The 23,156-nt window shown below is 34.0% G+C and overlaps 1 protein-coding gene across 1 annotated transcript in view; it reads left to right on the forward strand.

Moving 5' to 3' along the window:
- LOC100367057 (intermembrane lipid transfer protein VPS13D-like) overlaps positions 1 to 23,156 on the forward strand; it is an 88,597-nt gene that overhangs the window by 35,636 nt on the left and 29,805 nt on the right. The window contains exons 34-48 of the mRNA XM_085508442.1: positions 453 to 613; positions 7,799 to 8,024; positions 8,791 to 9,003; positions 9,734 to 9,909; positions 10,944 to 11,042; positions 12,033 to 12,260; positions 14,544 to 14,567; positions 15,779 to 15,935; positions 16,919 to 17,106; positions 17,621 to 17,820; positions 18,513 to 18,583; positions 19,420 to 19,621; positions 19,912 to 20,053; positions 20,488 to 20,622; positions 21,118 to 21,274. Of these exons, the coding sequence (XP_085364568.1) occupies positions 453 to 613; positions 7,799 to 8,024; positions 8,791 to 9,003; positions 9,734 to 9,909; positions 10,944 to 11,042; positions 12,033 to 12,260; positions 14,544 to 14,567; positions 15,779 to 15,935; positions 16,919 to 17,106; positions 17,621 to 17,820; positions 18,513 to 18,583; positions 19,420 to 19,621; positions 19,912 to 20,053; positions 20,488 to 20,622; positions 21,118 to 21,274 (2,379 nt within the window). The remainder of the gene's footprint in view (positions 1 to 452; positions 614 to 7,798; positions 8,025 to 8,790; positions 9,004 to 9,733; positions 9,910 to 10,943; positions 11,043 to 12,032; positions 12,261 to 14,543; positions 14,568 to 15,778; positions 15,936 to 16,918; positions 17,107 to 17,620; positions 17,821 to 18,512; positions 18,584 to 19,419; positions 19,622 to 19,911; positions 20,054 to 20,487; positions 20,623 to 21,117; positions 21,275 to 23,156) is intronic.

Here is a 23,156-nt window from a genome sequence, read left to right on the forward strand (position 1 = left end):
GCGGTCTAAACCGCAAAGTTGGAACTGATATGACCCCTTGGTGAAGTAAATGTCAAAAAGATATTATATTCCGTGGTATCCCATGATGCAGTTCTGGGATTGTCAGCTCCTCCTTTAATGCTTAACCTTTTCACTACCAGACTATCTCACCCAAATTTTTCTGCAATTTTTTTTTTATATTCTTCAATATTTCTAAAATTGAACCCTAATTTTTGAGCCAACAGTCAAAATATAAATCAATTTTCATTTTTACTCAAAAATTGTGCTATTTTTGTCCCAATCTTCTGAAGTGCAGACTATAAATGGGACTATTTTGTAAATTTGTGATGAAAAAAGCAAACTGGTGGTGAAAAGGTAAATTGTGTGTATTTAATGATATTGTCTTGTCAACCAAAAATACTATCATGATAGATCTGTTATTCCAAGTGTAATACTTTTTCCCCCCCAAACAGTTCCTAATTTCAGTATCAATGGAATGCTGTCGTCCATTCATTGTTCCATGGATCGCATGCAGTTCAATTTGATCAAAGGATTTCTGGATAAGAATCTGGGAGAACCGCTAGAAGAATTTGAGAAACCAGTCACATCGTATTGTGAAGAACCAGTAGGCCAGGTAAGATGTTATGAACTGTGATTCAAATTGTCACGTACTATGCAAAAATCAAGCACGACGCGTAATTACAGCGATGATTGTTAGGAAAGGCAGTTGGTGGGGGGTTCATTTACGGGCATCTACTCTATTGTCACTTTGGATCTGATGTCTAATTTTCTCCCAAAAGAGCATCTGCCCTTGTTCGTTTTCCGTCCATTTAATTTTGTCCTTAGAACAAAATAGAAGGTGTAATAAATCTGGTAATTCAGCATTAGGAATTTCCTCCAACTCTACAAGAATTATCAAATCTTTCTTATCCTCGATTAGTTTTTGATAAGCAAATTGAAGTTCAAACATGAATATGCCAGATTCTAAGATCTTCTCTGTCATGACAAACACAGTGTGTCTGCTTCGCTGTAACGACTCCCTACTGTTCTCAATTCTGTTCGTCCCACCTATGTAATCGCGATGACGAAAAGTGATTCTGAAATTGAATTCGTTTTCCAGACGTGGCATGAAGTGGTCACATATCCAATCAATATCTTGTATATCCTCACTATGCGTTATGTATGCGTCGTATAGGTATTCTTCATCCTCTCCTTCTAGAGCTCTGTAACCAAAGTAACGCAGTTTGAAACGAAACCATCTGTAACGTATGCAATATCGATATCGTCTCAAAACTACAACAGTGATTGCAAAGAGTGTCATAGTGCTTGCTGCTATTAGCCCAGCTACTGCCATGAGACTGCATGCAAAGTCTGATGGCTTGTAATCTGTTACGTATGTTCCGTGTAACGTCTCTGGTAATTTACACTGGTAATCTTGCAACCAGTATATCATATTTTGGTACTCAGTAGGTCTAAGCTGCCAGATATTCGTGGAAAGTTGTTTTTGAAACCATCGCAGGTCACAGTCACACACAAAAGGGTTATCTCCAAGGTAGAGTTGTTTAAGTGATGGTAGTGTCTGAAAAGCTGATTGTTCTATCCTTGTGATGGCATTATGCCGTAAGTCCAGCATATCTAACCTCTCAAGCCCTTTCCACAATCCTGACCGCAACATCTGTATCTTGTTGTTACTCAGATTCAGACGTATCAGTTTATTCATGAGTTCAAAACAATTATCTCCTAAATCACTAATCTGGTCATGTGACAGGATTAGCTCTTCTAAGTTCTGCATAAGATATATGCCAGGACGTAAATCCCAGAAACATACTTTCCATCCCCGCATGAGATCAACACCACTAATACTCATTCTTTTCACAGATAATAAGCAATCATTGATACTGGGTATGTGGTCAACGAACCACAGTGACTCGTCAGCTTCTATATCTTCTAAACTTGTTCCGTTCTCACATCCGTGTAAAATATCATTCTGTAGTGCTGATATTTTCTTGAAGTTTAATCTTTTTAACTTTGTTAAGCTGGACATTGGCAGTTTAAGTTCATCGTTTATGATATTTTCTGTTATACTAATGGTGTGTAAATTACTAAGATGTAAAAACACTGTTGGATTGGCATCAATCATGGAAACCTGCTGCCCTCCGAAAACAAATTCTTGCAGTTTAAGCAAATTATCAAAAACACCCTTATTAAGAAATGCAAGCTGGTTGTCATAGAGATTTAAATATCGCAAATTTCGGAGATTGTCGAAGATGCCATCAGGAATTTGTGAGATAAAATTTGACTTTAAATTCAAAGTTTGCAGGAAGACTAAATTGGTAAAAGCATCTTTCCCGAGTGTTTTGATATGATTCAGTGTAAGATTCAACTCGTGTAAGTTCGGGAAGGCTATAAAGGCAAAGTCTTCTACTGCTTTTATGTGATTAAATGAAATAGTCAGTTGTTGTAGAGTCTCACCTAATGTGGTTTCCATGGCTACATGGAATGTGGAAGTTGAGAGAGATGGAAAGTTGTCTTCTAATCCAGAAATAGCAAGCTGATTCATATTGCAGTCTGTCAGCCCTCTCAAGACATTCACAAAATCAGAGTTTTTATGACCAAATGAAAATCGGTTGATCTGGAATCCAGCGAAAGTACCGACTTTAATTTCTTGCAATGGTGTTTGATAGAATGATACACCATCGAGAGTGTGACCAGAAACAGCATCAAAGTCTTCTTGGTTCACGATTGTTATATTAGTGGAATCTAGCTGGATATTAGTGAGATTAGCACATGTTTCTCTAATCGCGAAGGACGATAACTTGTTGTTATTGCTGAGTACTAAGGTTTGAAGTGTTGGCAGGTACCTGCAAATATTATCTGGAATCTCAGATAATTTGTTGTTGCTAAGATCTAAATACTGTAGAGTACTGAGATGTTGAAATACCGCTGTGTCTATCACTGTTAGTGCATTCTGATGCAGGTCTAGATACTTGAGGTGGTGTAGATCTGAGAAAGCATCTACTGCAATAGATTCCAGTATGTAGGTTGAACTTAAATCAAGAAATTCTAGTCTTTCAAGGCCTTGAAATGTTTTTGATGGTATATGTTGTATAATGATATTTGACAATGTTAGGCTCTGTAACATTTTAAGCTCTGAAAATGCCCCTTCTTCAATATGTCTGATTTCCGTGAAATACATAGACAGTGTCTTCAGATTGGGAATTGTCTTGAAGGAAGTTCTTTTGATGTCATCTATCGGGTTTCCAGCAAGGGTTAAATAATGCAGCTTTGGCAGTTTGGGAAATTTGAAGCCATCTGTTGTGATGCTGTTGTCTTCTAGGTTTAACACTGTGGTGATTGAAGGCATGTTCTCTGGTATTGATGTCAGCCCTTTGTCAGAACAGTCTAGAAGTGTGTAATCTTGTATATCAGAATGACAACTGTTTGATGTACACGTTGCAATATAACATGTGATGGTAAGATGTACACAGACTAGGACAATATTAGCCATTTTCATTGGTGATAGTAATGTGCATTTGCAGTTGAATACTTATGGAAGATAAGTGTCGTCTTATTGTGATCACTAACCAGAGTCTGTAAAGAGTATAGAAGAACATTGTCATGTAGTTTCTGTGCTTGAGTTCTTGTCAACATCAACACGTTTTAAGACACTATTTCCAGTCTATATTCGTTAGAACTCTGACTGTATGTACATGTTTCCATGATCTGACTGAGGTCAGAAATATCAAAACAATTGCGCTAGCCATTTTCAAGAAGAAGTCAAAAATAGACATTTTTTTACCAAAAATGACATATTTTATTAAAGTATTTGCCAAAAATAGTTATCATCATGAAATGAACAAGTCTGACTGAGGTCCACTCAAGATGTCTACATATAAAATATTGGGCAATTGGGCTAACCATTTTTATGGAAAAGTCGAAAATATAGGTACCGGTAGTATTTTTTTTAAAAATATTCATTAAAACTAGAGAATTGAAAGTATTTTACAAAATGAACAAATCTGACTGAGGTCCACCTAAAGTTTCAACTAGTAAATATAAAATTTTCAAGAAGAATTCTATTCAATGGAGATGTACTTTTAATAGAGCAAATACAGTATATCTCAAAAATTGCTGGATCAATTAAGTTCTCTGAACTTGACATTGACATTGAACTATAAAATGAGAAATTTATGTTCAAAATTGATCTCATCTGATTTTTTGCGGCAGATGTTTGATCCACGTCTTTCACGTTATATGCAAAATCTCACAATGGAGGGAAAATCAACTATTCATAGTAAAAAGTTATCAACACCTGATACCCCTTATCCTCATTTTCCCTCACTTTCAAATGTTGTGTCAGCAACCATTTTTATAGGCTGTATAATAGTCTACCGGTATATTCAGACATGACTCCTGAAACATTATTTTCAGTTGTACAAACCTCTACTGGTGTGTGCAAATGATCACAGCTAATAGCATCCAATGGGTTCTTTTGATTTTCACAATTAATTAGTAATTCAATGGATAATTTTATTTTTGGGCAAGCTAAACGTTGGTTGTTACCTTTCAGAATATTTGTCAAACAAGTGAACTTTAATATATTCCCCTAAACAAAAAATGTTTGAAATCTGAAGATTGTGTGGAAAATACTCAGGTACATTGGAACATAATTATTTCAAATAGTTGACAAATCTGAGGTACTATTTTTACTACTAATCATTGGAGAAATCAAATTGTTTTCACTTTAAATTATTTTTTACTTATGCTAAAAAAAATCATTTTGTTTTAATTAGTTAAATGCAACTTATATTTGTGCAAATAATTTCTACCTAAATACAGTGAACTACAATTTTTCATTGAATTTATAAACGTTTGATTTTAATTGTGATTGAACTTTTTTCTTGCACTGTTGTCTATTCATGGTGTCCTAAGTGTGCTTGACGATATCACAGGAGTGACATGTGATTTTAACTCTTTAGTACATTACATGTATCAATATTTTCAGGTATTCACGCATGAAGTAATCTTTGTCAGAGTACTAATGCACTCAAATGAATGCAACAAACTTCTACTCCGGATTCTAAAAGTGGACAGATGTCTTGTGATATCACTTGTATTTATTTATTTTTTTCGATCAGAAAGTTCACAGCGATACATAGAAAATAGGAGTTTCAACTGTTACTTCATACACACATGGTGTGTCCCGTAAGTGTCATTCAACCTTCACGAGTTGACATAGACTGTGGTGTATGCTGTAAAAAATGCAATTTAAATATCATTCATGCTTGTCCTGAGCACAAGCAATTGAATTTGTATTTAAAACTCTACTTATTCTAGACTACTCTAGACTACTTACCTTGCTGATCGCAGATGGCAAGTATAGTTGCACTGTATCTGCATCTACCGATACATGTAAGAATATTAAGGGGTTTTTGGTCAGACTACTTTGGGGAGGGAGGAAGGGATGGAGAAAGAGGAGAGAGTTGGTTTTCATGATTTCCATCGCCAAATGATGCTGAGATATCTTTCTCTTGATAGTCAGTGTATTGTTTTTTTCATGGAATTCTCAATTTTTTGATCAACAACTTTAAATGTTCACTTTCCATTTTCTAGTCCCCCAATACTATACAATTATGTGCTGTGAATGGTATGTTCCTACAGTCACATGATTTTAAGTAGTTATGTCATTTCCTGTTCTAATTGAGGGAATTTCCCCCCACTCACACGTGTCGAGGGGTCGTTGGAGTCAACTCTGGTTTAACCCTCTTGTGGAAATATAATGGTCTTAGTGCCATGTGATGTGCTGCTTCTAGTCTCAGTTTCGCTTCATGGATAATGCAACCCATGACGTCACTCATTTTAACCAATCTGATAGGGACAAGCGATATGAACACAGGAGTTTGGGGACTGTTATTGTTATAAAATTATGATATATATGTTTGTTTCATTTATACTTTTAAATTAATTAATAATCCACAGCAATTAATATAGAATATTAACTGATATTTCATGGTGATTTTTATTTAAATAGAAGTTAGGGGACATTGTTCATGTAATATGACCTGCATCATGATCACCTGCTGTACAGTAGCCAGCTGGCTGCATCATGTCTTGACCACAAACTTTCATATCAGCACATGGCTTTGCTCTGTGATTTTTTACAGTGGCAACTCTATTACATGTGTAGCTATAGTAACAATCTTCAAATAGCTTGGTAGGATATTTAGATTTTTAAAGAAATATGTTTGGTTTCACATCTACTTGTCACAATTTCTGAGAAAACAACTCTTTACATATCAGCATTATGTAACTTGATCAGGGGTATCACCTGACCTATTATTCAATAAATTTCACAGTTAGCAAATGTAAAAAACAGTCTAGCTATTCTGTCTGTGTTCCTACATTATATTCAAAGATGTCTTCCTCACTGTAACATATCTCTCATTTCTATCAGTCCTGATTTTTACTCCCTGCTTATTAACATTTAGTCTCTAGTACCGGTTGTTACCGCCTCGAAGCAAACATCGAATGTTGCTGATCACTGGAGCACGCTGTACTGTGAAATACTTTATTTTAGCTGGAATTAATTTTCGCTGAGAATGCTTTTTGGTGTTTTGTATTCATTTTTATTTTCACAGATTTTTGATGAGTTGAATGTAAAATATAGGAAAAAAGATATATTCGCTGAATTTCATTTTTGCTGACTTATCCCTTCAGTGAAAATAGTGAAAATAAATTCCAAGTGGAAATTAAATATTTTACAATACTTATGATTGTTTTCAATGATCAATTCATACCGTATCTATCAGAATCCAACGCAGATACCTTTATAAACACTGTAATTTTTTAATTTGTTTCAATGTAAAAAGTTACTTTGTATGTTCAAAACATTTTGGGCCCAAATCAAATTTTCCACTACTGAGCATGCTACTGCACATGCACAATCAAGGATTTATAAGATTAGAGTAATGGTATCCAAGATTCATGACCATGTATTCATGATATGTGATGAAGAAGTGAACTCCTTGCAATTTGCGCACCTTTGAAAGCAATTCCATTCAATGCGCATCAACACAGTGTCACAAAATGCAGATTTTTGTCGCTTCTAAGAATGCACATATTACGCGATTTGCAAATAAGCATTGACGCTACCAAAAATGGACTAGGATGAACACTAATCGGTTCTGTCACAGACTCACTAATTTTAAGTTTAGGATTTCTAAAAATTTAGGTTTCTCTTGTGACTATATCACATTTCTTGCGACTTCAATTCTTGCGTGAACTTCATCGCACATCATTTGCATACTTGGGTGTAATGGAAAACTATTGTCACTCATGAAACTCACTGAAATATGTCTATTCTTTTTGAACAGTTTTCACAATATTAGGATTCATATTAATAATATTATATGACTTTTTCATGTCATGTGACCAAGCAAAATATTGAAATATGAAGAAATAATGCACACAATTGTAAATGTGCGTTGAAAATATATGAACCATGCAAGAACACACATATAATTATTGTGAATTTTTTGACTGTTCAGTAATGAACAATTATCCTGGCATTTGAAGGTTTTTCTTTGACGATAAAAAAGTGTGCAAGTTTATCACACCTCTTTTCTTTTATTGAAATTGATAGTTTATTTAGAACAGTGCTAATAGTCAGTTGCTTAAGATTATCACGTCTTTAACTTTTTTGATCTGTTTGTTTGGCATATTGAACCATGGCAAACCTTCTTCACTGTCCAATTACTGGGACAATCAAAAACTGGCATAGTGAGTGCGATATTGACATTGCTATTTTGTTCTATTACAGACCATTCTTAGTGGGCGTGCCTGGCCGAATATCTCCATGACGATTGACTTGGTTAATGTCAGTGTAGAGTTGCTGAAAAACCATGAACAGAAGAATGTAAATGAAGCATCATTAGCCAGGATTGATTTTATAAAATCTAAGTTCTCTTATGAAAGTTTCTCAGATCAGTCCAAGACGGTGGATCTCGTTTCGCATGCTATCGTAGCACATGATACAAGGTATCAAGGTGAGTGGTATACTTATAGAATGAAAACTCACTGCAATAGAATGAGGACGAAATTTCGGATAAAATATTACCTCAGATTTGTCAACTATTTGAAATAATTATGTTCCAATGTACATGAGTATTTACCACACAATCTTCAGATTTCAAACATTTTGTTTACGGGAATATATTAAAGTTTACTTGTTTGCCGAATATTCTGAAATGTAACAACCAACGTTTGGCTTGCTCAAAAAAAAAAATTAAATTACTAATTAATTGTAAAAATCAAAAGAACCCATTGCATGCTATTAGCTGTGATCATTTGCACACACCTGTACAATGTTTCAGTGGTCGTGTTTGAATATGCCGGTAGTCGTCTTATAGAAAATATCTTGATTCATGCTTAACTACATATAGTTTTGTCGCTGACGGCTGATGCCCAAAATTATTTGGCTCCTATGTTCTTGTTCTTTTTAGCAAGCACTAGCATTTTTAAAAAAAAGAACGCGTAGTACTTCAAAACTGTTTATTTTTACTGGTATTTAATTTCACTATTTTATATAATTTGAGTACAGGGATATATTCACTGGGTTCTAAGTTCACAAATTTGCCAGTGAGACTATTTTGTTGCATGTTTACATGGATTTGGTAGAAAGATTTACTTACCAGTCCTGTGAATAGTTATTGTAGTTACAATATTACATATTGCCGTTGAAACGTACCACACCTTAATAATCAAATTATATGCAAATTGGACTCACTGGATTGAATATTGTTTCATTCGCAGATAAACCTGAAGATTCCAGACCAAATGTCTTCCTGGAAATTCTGAGTCCAACTAAACATAAAAGCAGTGCCAATTCTTTGCAAGCTGAGCTTCACTACCGTTCCACCCAGGATGTCACCAGATTTACCATGCTTCTTAACAACATGCGAGTCATGGGTATATTTGATTGGTTGATTGCAGTCAAAGAATTCCTCGCTAATAAAGATGATGAAGGTACGACTTAAAAGTTGTTTTTTTTAGCTCCGCTGTTGACTTTGTCAAGTGGAGCTTATCATATGAGTGATTGTCTGGCTTCTGTCATCCATGTCAACTTTTTACATTTTCTTCTTGAAAACTACAATTCTTATTGCTTTGATACTTGGTGTATATGTACCTTGGACAGACCTCTCTTAGATTTGTTCATATTTCATGATGATATCTTTAATTCTCTAATTTAAAAAAAATATTTTTGTCATTTTTGATGAAAAGTGATATTTTCGACTTCTTGTTAAAAACCACAAGTTGAATAATTTTAATATTATACAAATAGGTACTACAGGTGGACCTCTCACAGATTTGTTCATTTTGTGATGATATCTTTAATTGCAATGTGCATTGCTGACAGCGAAGCTATCTCAGCCAAGAGGATGCTTGTTTGTGTGTGTTTTTCTGTGTCAGGTGACATTTCCAACGGTATTGAATTCACTGCTGACATTTTTGTTTTGTTTTACATTGGTAATTTCAATGCAATCCAGCCACCCCAAACTAGTTACCACATATTTGAAACTATGGCTGATTTTACACCTTCAGAAATCAAACCCACAATCTCTCTGGTGGGAGATCATGCTTTTAATTCATGGTCAAAATGTTTGACCAATCACAGTGTGACATTTGGCTGTCAGCACATGTTGCATGTAGATCGGTTGATTTTATCATTATTGTCTTGATGGGGCATCTTTTACAGAAATGAAAAATGAAACAGACACATCTTCATCAGTGAGGTTCTCCAATGATATGTCATCACCTAGAGACAAGTATAGCGCCAAAGAGTCGCCGAGAAAATCCAGTATGTCTCGGTCATCTACTCCTGTCAGTGTGGGATCTGGAATCTATACAAAGAGAGCTCCAATACCAGAACAGGTAAGGAACAACAATACACTGGAAATTTGCTCTGAGGATGCATTTTAAACTACAGCAGTCTATAGTATTTCTCAAAAAATATCATTTATAGTATCAATGTAATTATCTTTGGTACATAAAAGTATATAATTTATATACTATATGTCTCAAGTTGGCAGGGAAACAAATTCCTAAACTTTATGCTGAAAGCGAAACTTTGCTGAACTTTCCAGAAATTATTTTTTTTTCATGCTCAATTTTCAGCAGAATTTATTTTGTTTGAGATTTTTTTCACCACAAAATGTTTAATGCACTTTTATTTTATATAGTATGCTGTATTATAGAAATATAATAGAAGTACTGGTATATGTTGTATTGTTCAAACACTATGCATTGTTTGGGTTGTCTGGGATTTAGCTTGAATGTATATTTCCAACACGTCACTGTGGGGGTGTCTTCACTACAAGCCATTTTAAGCTGACTTTTTGGCTCTGCTGTCCACTTTCTAGAGCGGAGCTTATCATACCGGTATGAGTGATTGTCCGTCGTCTGTGTCAACTTGTTACTTATTCGACGTCTTCTTGAAAACTACAATTGTTATTGTTTTGATACTTGGTGTATAAGTACCTTCGGCAGACCTCTCTTAGAATTTTTCGTTTCATGATGATATCTTCAAATCTCTAATTTTAATGAATATTTTTGTCATTTTTGGTAAAAAGTGATATTTTCAAATTCTTGTTGAAAACAGCAAATCTGCATTGCTTTGATGTTATACTTGTAGGTACCTCAGGTAGACCTCTTTCAGATTTGTTCATTTTTCAATGATATCTTAAGTTGAAATGTGCATTGCTAACAGTGGAGCTATCTCAGCTGAGAGGCTGCTTGTTTTCAATGAGTATGGTTTGATGGTCAGCACACTCACCTGCAGTGATTCTGGAGTCACTACACCCTGTGCAAAAGTTTTATATTTCAAATTTGTTTGTAATTATTTACTAGATAATTGTCTACTGTTTGATTTACTAACAATGGGATATTATTATAAATCTGTTTCACAGCCTGACAAGCCATTTGAACTAAAACTTAACATCACAGAGACAGAATTTGTCGTTGTGGAAAACATGGCATGCTGGGACACTAATGCAGTTATTCTTAAGGTATGTGAGTGAACTGCAGTCGTGAAACTAGTGTTCAGGTTGGGAGATGCACCAATTCTGTTAAAGGGACATTCACTCACTTGTATTTCTCATTATTTGTAAAGAATCGATAATTAACCCAATTTTTCAGTAATCTAAAATTACCTCACCTTGTAAGTATACAGCTTCATTCCCTAACCCTTTGAGAGTCAAATTTTATTCCCTCTCAAAATTGGATAAATTTTCAATTTTCAATGAATTCAAATTTAATTTTGGACCAAACAGACAAAATGAAACATTGCTTTTTAGGTTGGTAAAAACAAATTTAATTTTCATCAAAATTTTCTGTGAAAAGAGCAGACGATAAATGAAACTAGGTGCCGGAAGTTGACTTTAAAGCTCAGAGGGTCAGGTGTTAAAACTAATCATGTGGCAGACCTTGTTTTGGCAACTACTAAGGGATTACATTTTAGCTCAATTCAATGTGAATTGTTTTCTTAAGATTGCCATATTTCAGTAAAATATGTATCATTTTTGATAAAAATTGATGTACTTATATCACAATGTTCAGATTTAAATTTTTAGTTGACAAAAAAACATTCTTGATTTCAAAGTGTTCTAATTTGAATACATATGAACTACACCGTTACCATGCAGAGTCAAAAAGTGTACTGCGCCAAATTTTTTTTTTTTTTGGTATTGATTGTAATTGTAGCCACAATACAGCAAGATGTAGATTGTATTGAGCTTTTACCTGACTTAAAAGTAGTTTAGCTTGCTTTTAAACCGGCATATATCTAAATCATGCAGAGTGCTGCCAAAATATGTCTCATATTAATAACATAGGTAAATATACAAAAAAAAAAAGTTGCATCTAATATACGTTTTGCAGTTTTTGCTATATGTACCAAAATATACAATATGCTCATGAATCTCATGAATCATGAGAATGCTCCTGTAATGATGGGCGTGTTACATTTATGATTTTATTTGTACCTTATTTCATTGTAGTCTACTGCTGTATTAAGCTACAAACCATCGGGCAATGACAAACCCATGTCGTGCAGTCTTCAGAGTCTGGAGGTGTTTTCGTGTAGTCTATCCAGCGAAGAAGACACTGCACTATCCATTATCGATCCTGTCACTGTCAGTGTGGAGTTGAACAGTTCACCAACGTATACTAGAACCAGCGGTCTATTGGACGCTACTGTAGACACTGACGTACAGCCAAGTTTAGAGGTATGATTTCATGATTGCCTGTGTGCTCTGGGAGTAATATGATGGTTTTTGACAGCTTCTCATTGGTGTCAAATTACGGTGCATACAGTTCGGCCCCTGCGCAACATGTTAGCATTGTTGAACTCGCATCACTCATTTATCGCATTCGTGTAGCACTTTTATCGCTATCACATTCGGTCTATGCGTTTATTGCATTTGTGTCAGTCATTGATCAAGTTAACTGAATGCTTTCCATTTTATCTGAATTGCATATTTGCAAAAAAACACCATTAGTTGCGATCTAAACTTACTTTTGGAAAACACAACTATCGCTGCCTGACTCAAATGATTGTCCATGCCTGAGTGGTAAGTGATCTACTTAAAAATTAAATTACCAGGGATGAGCCAGTCTATTTGATCCCCAGTATGGTACCCACTGGAAATATACTTGTGCAATGCAGGAACGCATTACTCATATGATATAAAAGAGATAAACGCATGACTGTATGTGACAGGTTGGTGAAGACATAACTGCTCTACCACACCATACTGGATAATATGCTTAATAAATTATTCAAACTCTTAATATACAAAACACACTTTATTAAAACTGTACTGACCTCAAACCTCTAACTATAGCAGTAAACACCGACCTTGATTCTCGAATAGAATAAATCCTGAATAGAATAAATCCTGTATAGAATAAATCCTGTATAGAATAAATCCTGTATAGAATAAATCCTGTATAGAATAAATCCTGTATAGAATAAATCCTGAATAGAATAAATCCTGTATAGAATAAATCCTGAATAGAATAAATCCTGTATAGAATAAATCTTGAATAGAATAAATCCTGTATAGAATAAATCCCAAAATAGAATAAATCCTGTATAGAATAAATCCTGAATAGAATAAATCCTGTATAGAATAAATCCTGTATAGAATAAATCCTGTATAGAATAAATCCTGTATAGAATAAATCCTGTATAGAATAAATCCTGTATAGAATAAATCCTGAATAGAATAAATCCTGTATAGAATAAATCCTGTATAGAATAAATCCTGAATAGAATAAATCCTGTATAGAATAAATCCTGAATAGAATAAATCTTGTATAGAATAAATCCTGAATAGAATAAATCCTGAATAGAATAAATCCTGTATAGAATAAGTCCTGAATAGAATAAATCCTGAATAGAATAAATCCTGTATAGAATAAATCCTGTATAGAATAAATCCTGTATAGAATAAATCCTGAATAGAATAAATCTTGTATAGAATAAATCCTGTATAGAATAAATCCTGTATAGAATAAATTCTGAATAGAATAAATCCTGTATAAAATAAATCCCAAATAGAATAAATCCCAAATAGAATAAATCCCAAATAGAATAAATCCCAAATAGAATAAATCTTGTATAGAATAAATCCTGAATAGAATAAATCCTGTATAGAATAAATCCTGTATAGAATAAATCCTGTATAGAATAAATTCTGAATAGAATAAATCCTGTATAAAATAAATCCCAAATAGAATAAATCCCAAATAGAATAAATCCTGTATAGAATAAATCCTGTATAGAATAAATCCCAAATAAAATAAATCCCGTATAAAATAAATCCCAAATAGAATAAATCCTGTATAGAATAAATCCCAAATAGAATAAATCCCAAATAGAATAAATCCCAAATAGAATAAATCTTGTATAGAATAAATCCTGAATAGAATAAATCCTGAATAGAATAAATCCTGTATAGAATAAATCCTGTATAGAATAAATCCTGTATAGAATAAATCCTGAATAGAATAAATCCTGTATAGAATAAATTCTGAATAGAATAAATCCTGTATAGAATAAATCATGTATAGAATAAATCATGTATAGAATAAATCATGTATAGAATAACCATTTCTTGCATGATCCTGCATTCCTACATGAGATCATGAGTGATGATGGTATTCACCTGATGAGATAAACACATTTGTTTTCTGATATTAGACTGAAAACTACTTTTGAGTCACTTTCACAAATTGTTAGGACATTTAATCTTCAATACATCTTAGTATCATAACAATGGATTTGCTACAGTGCAGCATCACTGTCACTTCCACTTCTGTCAGCTTCAAAAATCTATTATCATATTCCTGTGCAAGTATTTTATTTGATCTGCTTCAACAATTAAGCTCCAAACAGTGGCATAAAAACAGATATCATCAAGAATACATCACACTGGAGTATCTCTGTGCAGTCGACTGAACTATGTTATACTGTATTTATTGTTTTTATTTTCATTTTTGTTCAGCCTACAGGTTCTTTATATTTTAAGGTGAGAATTGGTGTCTCCTTTTTTGAGACCATTATAATTTTTTTTCTTATATAAATTAAATATTAATGGTTCATCAAAAATTTCTTTCAGCCAGAAACGATTGTTTAGGATAAGTACTATCAACACAACAAACCCATTTCCTTGAGTTTTATAAATATTTGTAAATTTCAATGAATTGAATTCAAACAGCCAAACTTCAAGCTCACTGTTTGTTCATCGTCAGCCAATAGAAACCTCCCATTTTAGTTTGAATTGTGAAATTTATAAATATTTAGAATAATCAAGGAAATGGGTTTGTTGTGTTGATAGTATAGAAGAAGTCTATTCATCCTGTATTGGTGACTGCATGGTGATTACGTGCAAAAATGATTCACACGTTTACTTCATCCACAATTAGTTTGTATTAGGTTGGAGTAAGCCCAATCTGATTAAAGTCAGATTTAATTTCTTTTTTTTACATTTTTATTATTTTCAAATATTTGTTTTTTTAAAACCACATCTACTCCCAGATGTTTATGTGATAACTGAGAGTGTACTCAATGGAAGTAGGTGATCTGATGTGTTAAACAGTTTGTACCTACCCGGTACATGTAGTCATTGCCAAGTTTATGCTCAGAACCTCAACCCCAACTTTTGACATTAACACAATTCCTGTTAAAAGTAGTAGGTAACCAGTGACAATTTGCTTAGTTGTAATGTGTACTTTATGTGTAATATGGTTTATGGAAACTGAATGTTGACTTTTTAAGTGCAATTAATGGTAAATCTGTTCATTATAAATTCCTGTTAAAAGTAGTAGGTAACCAGTGACCACTTATTTAGTTGTAATGTGTACTTTATGTGTATTATGGTTTATGGAAACTGAATGTTGACTTTTTAAGTGCAATTAATGGTAAATCTGTTCATTATAGAGGTCGGTGAAAATTTGAAAAATTTGAGTGTCACAAATTAATGAGTAAATAAATGGAACGGGGGAAAATAAAAGTACTAATTAAAAGCTTGTTTCCATGGAAACAATGACTTTGTATTATCTTCATAGAGTTTAACCTTACTCTGGCGGCCATTTTGTATTGAAACTTGGTCAAAATGTATACTACTGAGGCCCATGATTCAAAAAACTAGTTGGGTTACTGAGAGAGAAAAACTTGTCCACATTTGAGTGTGAGATTACTGTTAATGACAATGTCTGGTGAATATTGATGTTTTTTCAGGTACAGATTATGCAAACACTAAATATTCGCGTCTCGTACCACGACATAAAGCTGTTCATGGCGATATTGAATTCACTACCAAAACAAGCAATACAGGCAGTGAGCCAAGATTCATTCCAGAATATATCCTCACCGGAAGATATACAGATCTTAGATGGTAAGATTCAGTTTACTCTCAAGTGTCCATCAGTCAGTTGCATTAATTACTGTCTTATATATTCCGTATACTTGTAGTAGTGTTTGATTCAATAATGCAATTAAGAATGAGCCAACTTATATTTTGTTCTTGCTTGCGTCTTTCGGTTTTGCAGCTTTCTTTTTGTCTTTTAATAACCACTCATCTTTACAAAATTGTCAAAATGTTACCTCCACCCAAAAATTAGTGTTCTTATAGAATTCTTGACATTGTGATATTCAGTGAAAAAAAAAAATACTTTTCTGTTAAAATAGGGAAGCCCCAGAAACCTGATTATTCCCCTGCATGATTTACTTGCAAAGGAATATGCCTGGATTCTCAAATACTCTTTATAAATATTCTTTATACAACGTGTTGTATAATACAGGGTTCAAAGCATTGGAAAAATCCTTTGAAAGTCTTTGGATTTTTTGAGGTCTGGAAAGTTGTCTTTAAATTACAGGAAAAATAAAAAAAATCTTTGAAAAGTCTTTAAATTTCTTCATAGTTATTACGGTAATTCATTTTAGAAAGGCTCGTTTTCTCCAGGGAACTACCATATCCTCAGAACTTTGATGAGCTTTGGTGATGATGTTGGTCTGAATTTAGGGTCAAAATGTCTTAGGGAAAAAAGAAAGTTTGGGAAAAAGCCTGGGAAAGTCTTGGAAATCATTTGGCTCTTGGTGCTATGGACCCTGTAATATGCATCATAAGATTTTTTACCCAGTACTTTCAAATTATTTTCAAAGATGTCATCACAACTCTTCATTCCATACTCTTCATATTTCTATTCTGAATCATTCTCCGACTATAATTATTTATTTGACCTTTTTACAACTACTCTAAAATTGTATTTATGTCTGGACTTCTTGTTTCTTTGATGGATAAATTATGATAATTTATGAACACTGATAAAAATTCACTGATCGCATCCGCCTCACACCATGAAGTGTTTGTTGTTTCAGAGGCGAAGATTTCCAGTTTAGAAGACGTAGGATTTGAGAGAGTTGACTGTATACAGGCTTTAAAAGAGGTGGATGGTCGCATAGACGCAGCTGCTTCCTGGTTGTTGGAAAATGCCATACCAAGGTCTCCTAAACACAGTGATACCCAGACTGAGTCTGAAGACTCTTTGGGACTGTCTGGTGTTGAGGTATGTATCAGTATTTACAACAGAATATACTTGTATCCATACTAAATTTGGAAAATGTTGTTTATGTATGTCATTTATGTATGCCTTTAGTATCAATTGAAATTATTACTCTTTGGTACATGGAGAGCGATGTTATAAAGATAAAGTTTGTAGGGAACAAAACTTTTACCAAACATTTTGCAGAAATTGTTTTACAGCAAAAACCTGAAGAATTTTTCTGCTAAGCCAATGCATATGCTTTCATGAGAATACCGGTACTATCATTCCCTAAAGTGTACACCATTTAATTTTTGCAAAGAACTTTTTCACAGCTACAAAGTGGTTTTCCTAACATAGATGTATTTTATTAAATTAGTCTGAAAGGTGTTTAAATACTAACTACCAGTCATTTTTCTTTCAATTCTGAGGTTGCTTTGAAGGGGTGGGGGTTGGACAAGATTTGTTGGTGTCTGTGTCAAACCTGATAGTTGAAACCAGAACCTACATGTAGGTTGTATCTTTGTTCTCATTTTAGATACGTGCTGGCTACATCTGTATATGCTTAATTGATGACTGTAAGGACTGTGATGTACCATTGGCAGAAATTTCACTTAGTAGTTTGTATTTCTTACAAAAGTTCCATGGTATAAACGATGGTCTATCTGTATTCCGTCTGTCCGGGGATTATTATAATAGATACTTATCAGGATGGGAACCATTCCTTGAACCATGGAAGTAAGTATAATAATTTATAATATGAAACATAGTATTTTGTCTTCTCTTAATCTGAACATTGGCTTTTAATGTTGGTGTGCATGATCTTGTTTCATTTTATCTTTTTACATCAGACTTTCTCGCCAATATTTTTCAGCACTTTTTTCTTATATTCTTCGATATTTCTGGAAATGAAACCTAATTTTAGAGCCAACAGACAAAATTTGAGTCAATTTTCAGTTTTTACTGAAAAAAAATGTGGCTATTTTCCAGAGGCAAGTGCAAACTATAAACTATTTTGTGGACTGGTGGTGAAAGGTTAATATTAATAATTAACTTTTTGTCATTGTTTAATAGTTGTAATATAGCTGTTATACACTGTAAATTGCTTTAATTTTTCAAAGACAAATTTGTGAATTAAGCAAGTCAGTGAAAATCATAAAATTTTGTAGTCACGAACATTACTCTAGATTCCTACGTTATGGGGAGTCAGCGACTTTCACAAAATTTTATCTTCAGGAATGCCATAAAATCAGAAAATCATGATAATGAAAATTGAAAATTTGTAAGTTTACAGTAGTTAAAAGTTTTTATAAAGCATTGTCCTATACATTTTTCGGTACAAACTTAACATTCACAGCAAATGGCATCATTAATTTGTAAATTAGTTGCTTTATGTACATGTAACTATTTTTTTTTTATTTTATTGATAGGTGTAAGTTGGCATGGCAACAGCAACCTGTATCTGGCAGGAGTGCTGGTAGACTGGTGGTTGAAATCAAAGGTAAATAGACAAAACTTGCAGACTGTACAGTAAATAGCAATAGCATTAAAATGAAAGGGTACCTTCATATACAGTATATTAGCAAGATTCAAACTTTTTGAATTTTTTTTCCCGAATGTAGCATTCTGATTGGCCAGCACATGCTGTATAATAGTACGAGGTTATCACAAAAATAACACAAATTATGAATGAATATAATTTGGTGATCTTAATCGACTGACACGTAGAGGAGGTTGAAGTGACTCTGTACTGCCTGAGTGCATACTTTGTGGTATTCTCATTTTTTTTTCTACTTAAAGTAATAAATAATGAGTGATTATGGCCAGAAACATATATTATAAATGTACCAAAATGAGCCAAGTATGGGTGAAAAGTACGAGACGTACTTTTCAGAAAATAGCAAGTACGGGTGATATTTGTAGTGAGTACGGGTGGTATTTGCAGTGAGTACGGGTGGTATTTGTAGTGATTACATGGAGGTAATTTAGCTAGTATGAGTGATAAAATGTAGTGAGTACGGGGTGAGGGTATTGCGGGGTAAAATATACAGGATTTATACAACAATTACGGGTGCAGCAAAAACACTCCATTGAGAAAGAAAATATCAGTGGTACGAACTGAAACTAGTTCAATCTAACGAACCAAAACTAGTTCCATCTTACGAAAAACTAAATGTGGACGTGAAGCAGCCATGTTGAATTAATTATATATTCATGCAGTTTGACCCCTATGACGTAGCAAAATGGACGCCTCGTAAATAAAAGTGCCCGTAACTGACCAGACAAGTCTAATCATGGAACTACAATAATAAATAAATATTCTCTCTTTGTTATCAGCTGATGATCGTTTAGATTTCAACTTAACGAGTTCGTTAATAGAACTGTATCGAAACACTAAGAAGAATTGGACCGAGGATTATTACAACATGGCGAGTTTACCGTCAGATCAGAAGAGAAGACAGCCATTTGTACCATATGCACTGAGGAATCAAACTGGGTGTAAATTAGAATTTGCCACCAAGACTAGTATATCTACTGGGTGAGTGTCGCTTTTATCTACTTGTCCTTGCCACCATATAGGTGAATTTGGGGTTTTCTACTTGCTTTTCTATCATGCATGTGAAAGATGGTTTAATGGGCTTGATCACACTGTGTGGTCTGTGTTAATGCTTGGCAATGAAAATTTGAAACTTGTTTCGCTGTCATTTGGTTGCGATCTTAGATGGGTGTTTAACTCACTACAATTGTGATATCAGCGCATATATTGAATAATCATTGAAATCATAATTATTTATACAATATATTCATTAAATTATTGATTAATTGCAGTATTGTGGCATCAAGTTCTCAAAGTCACCTGCAGTCAGCTGTCACTGTTGATAACCATGGTAAAGTGAGTGAGTGGAAAGAAGTTCAACCTAATGAAGAGTTACCATTTGTCTTTGAAAGCAGAGTTAAGCTGAGACACAGAGTGAGTTCATTTGAAAATTGTTTAATCTAGATGCTTTTCAATAAAACCAAATGTTTTATAACATTTATAATGGTTTGGATGAAGCTAGATCTCATGGAAATCACAAGATTTGAACTCTGGTATTTTTGAGGGTATGAATTGTACAGTTTGTCAGTTTTACATGTGTGTCAATACCTTGTTCTGCCCGATGAAATCACATACTTCTGGAGTGGATCATTTTCGGTATGTCTGTCCTTGCGTCCTTGTCGTCTGCATTCAATCTTGTTAACTTCTTGTCGTTAACATTTAGTGTTTTCATAAGTTGAGGCTGAATCAGATCATTATACGTGTTTGTAGATAGCGAGAATCTTCACCAGTATTTGTCAATAAACTCTGAACGATCCTTGTTTCCATCTACATTCAATCTTGTAAACTTGTTGTTGTTATGGTTACAGAGTACTCATGAGTTAAAGCTGCATCAGATCGTGGTACGAGTTGATGGATGGCAAGAATCTACAGCAGTCTCTGTGGATAAAGTTGGAATAGTCTTCAGACAAATTCAACCAAAACGCAAAACTGCATCCAGTATTGTAAGTGAATCTTAATGAACTTACTTTTTAGCTTGCCCTTAATGATCTGAAAGGAAATTCATATTAGTGCAAAATGTCTGTCATCTGGCGTCCTCGTTGTTGTTGTCCAGTGCATCGACGGAATCATCATAAACTTTTCTTGTGGGCATGATAACTCCAACAATTTTCAGCCAAACGCTATCAAACTAGTATATATGGTCAATTTGTAGGTGTAGTTGACCTATATAGAATTTAAAATACATTTTCCGAAAATTGTATTTTTTTGTGATTTATTATATGAATGTTGGTCATTACAAAAGAGTTTGGTTCCAGTCAACTCTTATAACTGTGCTCGTTCATTGCTACAAGTAAGCAAGAATTACAAATAAGTACTAAGTCTTATTATACCATATATAATTTTTTTAGTCGCATATGCATTTATGTAAATGACAGAGGTATAGGTATGTCAGTGATTCAAATTATATGTTATACAATGAGTGTTTTTTTTTATCATAGTATTGTGATCTGCCACCTGCACGGGTCGTATTTGATGTAACACTGGAAGGTAGTGCACGTAAAGTTGTAACTGTGAGGTCTTCACTCATGATAATAAGTCGTGTTCATGTTCCAATGGAATTAAAGATGATACACCCTTCTAACAATGCATCAGCAGGTGAGTCTTCAAACCACTTATAGATGACATATTGTCTGAGTATAAACACACTAGATTATAGCAAAGTATGCTTGAAAGCAATCTGGTTGTCATGGTAACTGGTGCAAATGATGCAGTTCTGTACTGTCTAGGCCATTCATCTATTAATTACAACCGTTCATACACAATTCTTCCACCTTTTATCAACCATTCACTATGATTCACTACCATTCATTTACCACACAACCTTCATTCACCGACATTCGTCTACCATTTATCTACCATTGAGCCATTCACTATTATTCACTACCATTCTTCAACCATTTATCTACTATTCATCTACCATACACTACCATTCATAAACCATTCACTGACATTTTTTTACCATTTATCTACCATTCTGCCATTCACTATTATTCACTACCATTCTGTGGTGGATAAGTTTATATCGCAAAACTAGGCGTTGGGGTGTTCTTTTCGTCACATAAAACGAACTGACTAATCATGCGGAATTGTTATTGAAATGGACATCGATTGCGTTGTGTTTTCTTGAGTTGAACAGACGTGAGGTATAATTCAAACTGGTTTATTTGTACTCAACATGAACATCAATACGTTGTACAGCAAATACTTCTTGGTATAAAATATAGATCGCTAAATAATAGCTTCATGAGGAGTTGGCATCGTAGAGAGCATAGAAAGGAGGGTGTGCATAACGAGCATCAAGTTGCGAAGCTACCATAGAAGGAATTACAGCGACGGCCTGAATCGGACTTCTCACGACAGCGCTTTGCCTGGTTAATGTAATTGTCAACGTTAGAGCGGCATTTGTCTCTGTGACAGCTAATCGGAGAAGTACCAAACACGTGTTTGTACTCTAGAATATATCATGCCAAAACGCTCCGAAAATAAAACAACGCTAATGATTGGCGCATACAAACGAAACATAACGCTGTCATTCCATATTAGGAGTGACACGCGACTAACACGAGGCAGAACTTTGGTGGGAATTTTGGGCGGTAAACAGACAAATACCGCGAGAATGCAATGGGAAACAATGTAGCGAACGTTTGGATATAGCGTCACGATTGCTACAGAAACCGATCCAGTCTCTCAGGACTCAACTCGTGGTTATCAAAACAATGTCTGAAATTACAAACTAGCTTGGAGAACATCATACAGAAAGTAAAATTTGTTCATGTTAGATAACTGCACGCGACACATTCTTCTACCATTTATCTACTATTCATCTACCATACACTACCATTCACTGACATTTTTCTATCATTCTGCCATTCACTATTATTCACTACCATTCTTCTGCCATTTATCTCCTATTCATCTACACATACTATTCAGTACCATTCATCTACCATTTATCTACTATTCATCTACATGTACTATTCACTACCATTCTACTACCATTTATCTACTATTCATCTACACATACTATTCAGTACCATTCATCTACCATTTATCTACTATTCATATACATGTACTATTCACTACCATTCATCTACCATTTATCTACTATTCATCTACATGTACTATTCACTACCATTCATCTACCATTTATCTACTATTCATCTACATGTACTATTCACTACCATTCATCTACCATTTATCTACTATTCATCTACACATACTATTCAGTACCATTCATCTACCATTTATCTACTATTCATCTACATGTACTATTCACTACCATTCTACTACCATTTATCTACTATTCATCTACACATACTATTCAGTACCATTCATCTACCATTTATCTACTATTCATCTACATGTACTCTTCACTACCATTCATCTACCATTTATCTACTATTCATCTACATGTACTATTCACTACCATTCATCTACCATTTTTCTAGTGAATAGTACATCTACATGTACTATTCAC

The sequence above is a fragment of the Saccoglossus kowalevskii genome, chromosome 15, assembly GCF_978046115.1.
Source record: "Saccoglossus kowalevskii chromosome 15, keSacKowa6.1, whole genome shotgun sequence".
Classification (NCBI taxonomy): domain Eukaryota; kingdom Metazoa; phylum Hemichordata; class Enteropneusta; family Harrimaniidae; genus Saccoglossus; species Saccoglossus kowalevskii.